The sequence below is a fragment of the Nicotiana attenuata genome, unplaced genomic scaffold, assembly GCF_001879085.1.
Source record: "Nicotiana attenuata strain UT unplaced genomic scaffold, NIATTr2, whole genome shotgun sequence".
Taxonomy (NCBI): domain Eukaryota; kingdom Viridiplantae; phylum Streptophyta; class Magnoliopsida; order Solanales; family Solanaceae; genus Nicotiana; species Nicotiana attenuata.
In genome coordinates, this window is record NW_017670610.1 from 288,958 (window position 1) to 296,417 (window position 7,460).

The following is a 7,460-nucleotide window of genomic DNA, read 5'->3' on the forward strand; positions in this document are numbered from 1 at the left end:
GCTCAATTTTGAACCAGAAATGAATTGATTTTTCTGGTTGCATAATATGAAAGATGAACCAAGGCACTACAGTGGAGCTAAGATGCTTCAGCAGAGAGATTCCACATCTTTACTCCTTCAGAAGCTTCAAGCTTACAGTGGAGCTGCCATTGACATTGGAATCTATAGTTCGAATTTCCTAGCAATTCTACATCAGGTTTCGTCGTCTGGACATGTCTCTGAGTCTACTTTAACTTGCTATATATCATATGCAGAAATGCCTTCAAGGCAATATGAACAGAGTTGAACAATAGTCAAACAATTCTTCTCAGATACATTTAGAAAAATAACACCACCAATGAAAAAAAAAGAGAGAAATTAACACTGGATGACCCCATTTCCTCTCTGTGCGGACTACTGTAATGTTGTTCATATATGTTCCCATAGTTTAGCACATCGTTAATAAGATCTATATTACATAGGAGACTTCAAAGTTCTCCCTTTAAATCATATCATGAATCTCCCTTTACGACATTAGAACTGGAGTAAGCCCCTCTCCTTTTTAGAAAACATAATTAAGAACCTTTGTGGACTGTAATGAGGCCTTCAACAACTGTATTCCTGCAAGGACATGTTGAAAAACTAGTTATTATCGTTGAATAAGAATGAAGAGAAAGCAAAAGCTGCACCAGATCAGGGTAACATTTCAATGCTAGTTAGGAACTACAACAGAAATGCCAGCAAATCAAGGAAGGTTTGTTATTTGACACAGGATAGGAAAGTGATGAGACAAATAAAAGTAAAGAAGATAATGACAAGTTTAAGGTAGCCTAGTGCTTTTAGAGGTGCTGTAGGCATTGCCTTTTTGAAAGAAGAGCAGATGTAACATTTTAATGTATGAAAAAATAGGGCCAAACAGGAGAAAACGTATAAGCCCACAAAAAAAGTCAGAGAGTCCGAAATAGGAACTGAAATATTGAACTAAACCAAAACATATCCCAAATCAGTGATCAGCTAGCCTATTCAAAACAAATACTGAACCAAAATAGTTCAAATGGACCAAACCGACCTAACTGAATACACTCTCCTACTCGTTATGCAGTCAATGTAGGAAAAATAATCGGACCAGGGGAATACAAATATGAGCACAAAATCTCTAATATGAAACATGGGTGAGATGCAGACCTGTGGCTTTTACAGAAACAAAAGAACATCGACACACTGTAGGCACCTCATATAAAGGAAAGGAAGAAGGTAGATCAAGGTTGGCAAAGGACACAATGGAACTGAGTTCAATAATCCTCTGCTCAACTATCGCAGTAACTGAGATTGGATAGAGAAGTTGAAAGAATAAAACCCGAAGAGAGGAAACCATTTTAAAGAGTAACAAAAAGGAAGAAAGGGCTTTCAGTAAATCAGGAAAAAACAAATGATATTATTATCACTGTCAAGAAGGTTGTAATTGTGCAAGAGAGCTAATAGGCGATAAAGATTGGGTAAAAAGGGAATGAAGGATAGTTTTGCAGGCATAACAAATAAAAAAAGTGGAACCTAATTACCTAAGACTGTAAATTAACTATACCGAACCAAACTCTCTGGTTATAGATGTGGGACATAGGTATCATTTCTGCCAAAGGTGGAAGACTAAATTTCTATTTTGGCGGAATACATAGACAACCCCTTAAACTTGACAGCATATTTCATTTAGACACTCGAACTAAGGCTTGTTCCAATTGAGCACCTGAACACATGATAAAGTATTCCTATTAAACACTTTAGGGGCTCAATCCTTTGAAAAGCTTCTGCACGTGTTCTAAAGCGCCCATTACGGGGATAAGTTAACCACTTAATATATGCCACCTCCTTTAATTATACATATCATATAAAAACCTTTGTTATAACAAACAAAACAAAACTCTAAAAAAGAACCCAACAACAACAACAACCCAGTAGAATCCCACAAGTGGGGTCTGGGGAGGGTAGTGTGTACGCAGACCTTACCCCTGCCTATGAAGGTAGAGAGGTTGTTTCCGAAAGACACTCGGCTCAAGAACGTAAAAAAAATGGAACAATAGAGAAACAATAGCAACCACAAGGTAAACAGACAATAGAAGCAAATAACACAACGAGTAATGACAGAGATCCAGGGATACGAAACTACAAGAATAGTACCAATCCTACTGCTAATACTGATATACCATATAGAAACAAGGGACTAGGAATAGGAAAGTACGCGACTAGTACTACTACTACTGGTAAGACAAGGCAAAACTCTAGACCGTCTATCAACCCACCGCTCTAATTTTCGACTTCCACACCTTTCTATCGAGAGTCATGTCCTCAAATCTCTAAAAAAGAGCCCAATTAATTAAAAATAATACCCGCCCGTTAAACAAAAGAGATGCTCCGCTAAAAAAGAAAATCAAGATCCATTTTCTCAAATCACCCCAAAAAAGAAAACCAAGTGTCTAATAGGAACACTTTATCGTGTGTTTAGGCTCAATTGGAACAGGCCTTAGTTCGAGTGTCTAAATGAAATATGCTGATAAGTTTTAGGGGTTGTCGATGTATTCTGCCTTCTACTTTTACACTATAGAATCTCACATGATGTTAAAGCCAGATGAACCTATTTAGACATACCTCATAAAGGTTAATTCATTTGTACTGAGGCAAATTCAATCAGGTCGTAGAGGATGAAGTATTGACAATACCATTTGTCCTAGGATTTCCGACTATTCTTTTCTTCAATGCCCGACTTTGAAAACCTTTGTCTAAGGACCTGCAGAACTTCCTCGATTTTTACTCCTCTAAGAGAAAGCAAAACCATGGCATGATACAAGACATCTGCCATCTCTGAGGCAGTCCGTCCTTTATCCTCATTTTCTTCCAGAGTTCGGCATAACTCGTCAGCCTCCTCCCTGCAAGAAATGAAGAAAATGTAATAACCATTGCCGAATTTAATACCAGAAATATACATGCTATAAGGGAGTAGGGAAAGCTATTTTTCTGAAGATCAGTCAATGATAAATCAAGAATGTCAAGCAAGATACCGAATTTTGGAGCAAAGCAACTTGTCATCAAGCAACAATCGCTTTGTCCACGAGGGTTTTCCACTTGAAGAACTAGATGTTTCTGCTTTCCTTTTGTTGATTGTAGATTCTAATGCGTATAAAGTCGTCATAGCCAGCTCATTTTTCTCAACCTAGCACAACTAATACATCTTAGGCAGGTTGAAATAGACCATTTTTCGGTAGAAGAAGCTGAACTATTTTCATTTTATTCATGAGATGATGAAAATATTTAAAACACAGAAGTCACAGAATGCGATGAACCTCGGGATTTTTCAGGATTTCATCAACTGAGGTGTAATAACATGTCTCTGACCCCGTGTGGCATGTTGGGCCATCAGGCTTCCCAAGATATATTATCTGGTAGGAAGTTTTGATTATCCTTTCAGTAAAAAGGCACATGCAATCAAAAGCATTCTAATTAAATTATCAAAAGGGATTCTAGAAATTTACAGAATCACGATCACAATCCAGAAAGACATCAAAAACATTGATAAAATTATTGGAGGTCTCTCCTTTTGTCCATAAAGATGACCGCGACCGGCTATAAAATGTTGCTTTACGTGATGAGATGGTTGTTGACAGAGCTTCTCTGTTGGCAAACCCTTGCATTAAGACTGCTCCTGTATCAACATTTTGGGCTATTGCAACTGCCAGGCCTTTGTCATCCCATTTGACATTATCTAGTAAGAAATCAACCTGAAGTACTGTTATCAGACAAGAGACAACAAGAGGCAAGGGAAAGGCGATATGACATGTTCATCCTTCCAGGACAATAAATAGAAGACATTTCAACTAGCCTTTGCAGGGAAGGTGTTGCATAATTCAAAGAGCAAGACACTGTACGTCACCAGAAGTACAGCATAAACCATCAGTGGCTAAGTGCAACAGAGAAAAACAAACACTTCAAGAGAGATCAAAGTGACAGATGAGAAGCTCATCGATTTATTTCTACTTTGCTAGTTTTTCTTTTCCAGGCATGTAAAATACTGGCACAGTGCACATTGTAGACACCTAGCTATGTCGATATCTAATAACTTATCATGTGTTCTGATGAACAATATGGTTGTCTAATGTTTCTAGCTAAACTATGATGTGCAACTAGCGTCCGAATGTAGCTCAATAATGAATGAACTATTGGGCCTAGATAAACACTTAAGAGAGATCAAAATGATAGACGAGGAACTAAACTATTATTTTTACTATCCTGGCCATTGTCTCCCAGACATGTAACAAATATCCACCACAATACGCACCTTATTATGTCTTACCTACAAATTAACTACAAAATCATTCATAGACAAGCTATACATAGATAATGGTAAACCAAGAAAACAAAGCTTGTGGCTTCTGTATCTACTGAATATCAAAATAGAACTAGTGCAAATATTGCTTCCTGAAAAAACTCCAAAAAAGAAACTTTGATAAACAATATTAGCACGTTGTTGCAGGCATACCTTTGCTCCAAGACTGATATCTTCATTTGATTTTTTCGTACATGCCACTACATTGTATCGTTTGAAGGTCTGAGTGCCGCTTGAACGAATAAGATTGCTTCTAGGGAAAACTTTCAGGGGTCGAAAGCAAGGAGAGTAAGAAATTGTCATCTTAAGATCTGATTACACTCGGAAATTGCTCGCCTCTTTACCAAGGGCGGCTCTAGGGTAAGGCAGGCGAAACCCTTCCCTAGGCCACCAATAATATTTAATTTATAATTCTATATTAGTTAATAAGAAGTTTCAAAATTTTATATTTTTTAAAAACGGAAAATATATTTGGCCAAACTAAGAATGGCCAAATGTCCAGAATGGGGGTATTATTATAACTTCGCACGGCTTTTGAGGGCATAATGGATATTTAAGCATTTTTGTTTTCCAGATATACCCTTTAGCAGATTTATTTTTTAATTTAATTTTTTCCCTCCAATTCTCTCTCATTAGTTTAATTGTCTTACCTTCCCTATGCTTCTTTCACATTTACACATGGATGTTACACTACTTTTCATAAAGCAATTTATACTCATATACATATATTATACCAATTAAACGAAATAAACTAAAATATACGCATAGTATACTAAAAAAATACGATTAAACAATTGTATTATAGTTTCTATATTACTGTATCACTAAAATAATATTTTATTACTTTCTAACCCTAACACTTAAATATATAGTGCTTCAACTAAGAAGCCACTACAACAAGTGTGATTTTCAACCACGAAAATATTAGCTACAATAGAAAATTTGTCACTAGTTATCCATTTTTTGTGACTAAAATTATATTTCGTATTTAAATACATGAGGCATATACTTTTAGTGACAAAACATAAATTTTATAGCAAAATTTGTCTACTAAAGTTTCCCACAAAAAAATGAATTGGCGCCAAATATTAATTAATATTAGCCACAAAATTAATATTATTGGTGATAAATTAGTTTCGTCACTAATGTTGTAGACAATTGGTGACAAATAATTGTTCGTCTTAAAATTAGTTATATTTTCGCTACAAAATAGTTTCCTCACTAAAAGTTTTATATTTTTTGCAACCTTAGTTTTTGTCACTAATAGCATAAACAAATTAGTGACGATCAGTGTATCATCTCTATTTTACCTATGAAATTATTAGGTAGCATATAAAGTTCTTCACTGTTATTATCTTTTTGGAACAAAAATTAGAGTCGTACTTAAATGCACATGCACATACATTTAGTGAAGAAACAAAAATTTCGTAGCGATAGTTTTATCTACTCAAGTTTTCCACCAAAAAAATGGATTGTCGCTAGTTATTTAGTAACATTAGTCACAATATCTAAAGTTACTGGTGACAAACTAGTTTCATCTGTAATATTGTAGGCAACTAGTCAAAATTATTATTTGTCTAAAATTAGTTATATTTTAGCGGTGAAAAAGCTTGGTGACTAAGAGGGTGTTTGGCTAAGCTTATAAGCTGGTCCACTTCCCACTAGGACTTAAAGTCTCTTTGTAGAGTCCCTATGCAACCGTTACACTTCCCAGTAGCCATATCCGCTCCTCCATGCGGACATTACACATCCTAGCAGCCCCTTTCACTCCTCCATGCATCTATTACACTTCCCAGTAGTCCCTTCCACTCCTTCATGCAACCATTACACTTCCCAGTAGTCAATTTCACTCCTCTATGCACCATTACACTCCTCCATGCAACCATTACTCTCCTCCATGACTACAATTAATTGTAGAAGCTTGTCTTTATCCATCCGCCTATACAGATTTTGAAGTTTTTTTTTTAACTTCTGCCATATAGTGGCAGTGCACTTCACATATTTTGGATTTTTTAAAATTTTTTTTTTACACTTCTACCATATAGTGAGAGTGCACTTCATAGGTTTTATCTCATAGTCTTAACCTTCATCTTGGTGGTTGAATTCTAATTAATAACGGATCGGTCTCCAAAATTTTGTAGTGGTAAATACAATTTTTGATTTTTCGTGTTGATTTTTCCACTTCTCTATGAGCAAAGTAATGTCGATTTTTAAACTTTAAAAAAAATAATCTTCCTAGTTTTGTTCTTGGTTGTAAAATGATAGAAAAGAATAGGGGGACTTCTGCACAAAATATATTGTTAAATGATTTCTCAATTTTAATTGGCTATTTTTAAACCAATAGTCTTCTTAAAATAAATAAATATAACAATAATAAATGGAAAAAATACAAACAATATTATAAAGAACAATCATATTAATCCATTACTTTGATCCACTTGAAGTTAGTAAATATAACTAAAGAGAAGAAATTATCAAGCTAAACATTAGTTTATCCTAGCACTTCAACAGAGAAGATCACAGCCCCTGATGTAGCCTGAGCTAGTTCCAAGAGAAGAACACCCCCTTTCTTCAGATTATTGTCGACAACAAATTATTTCCACCATTAACGAGTCTTCTCCGAACACCACTTGTGGAAGTCACAGCCCATTCCTTCCCATTATATCGAAGCATTGTTTTAACCGAAATAGGAGGAAGATAGCCAAAGATACTCTTTGGAAGAAACTGCAAGAACATAATGTAAAGATAAGGTTCATGCTTCATTGCTAGTTGGGATAATCAACAGTTATCAAATCATGAAAATATTATAAAAAAATTACCACATAATCACGCTTGATGTACGAAATGGGCACGTCCAACCGAAACCATGGATAGAATTCATCTTCAATCCATCCTCTAGCATTCATGTTTAGAGTATCTATTTTGTTTAAAGAGTTGGAAATGTCGTTCTTGTGTTTAAGAGATATATATAAAGACTCAAAACTTTCTATTCCCTCCAATCATATTTTACTTTTCCCCTTGTTTCCTCCGTAAAATTGTATTTGACTATTTAGTCCAAAAATGTCATCTTGTTTCCCTCCTAATAAAGTTCTAAAATTTAACATTATCT

At 35.3% G+C, this 7,460-nt stretch overlaps 1 protein-coding gene across 2 annotated transcripts; it reads right to left on the reverse strand.

Moving 5' to 3' along the window:
• Nucleotides 1-219: 219 nt before the first annotated feature.
• LOC109241502 (histidine biosynthesis bifunctional protein hisIE, chloroplastic) lies at nt 220-4,755 on the reverse strand. 2 transcript variants are annotated; one of them, XR_002070249.1, is made up of 6 exons: nt 4,505-4,755; nt 3,501-3,746; nt 3,312-3,407; nt 3,030-3,181; nt 2,620-2,897; nt 220-600 (listed from the first exon to the last, which is right to left on the reverse strand). XR_002070249.1 is itself a non-coding variant. In XM_019408241.1 (6 exons), exons 1-5 carry the CDS (start codon nt 4,652-4,654, stop codon nt 2,699-2,701), a joined length of 843 nt encoding a protein of 280 aa, XP_019263786.1. In that variant the 5' UTR covers nt 4,655-4,755; the 3' UTR covers nt 220-600; nt 2,691-2,698. The 2 variants fall into 2 exon arrangements, 1 of the variants encoding a protein (XP_019263786.1); XM_019408241.1 differs by having other exon boundaries at nt 2,691-2,897.
• Nucleotides 4,756-7,460: the final 2,705 nt, after the last annotated feature.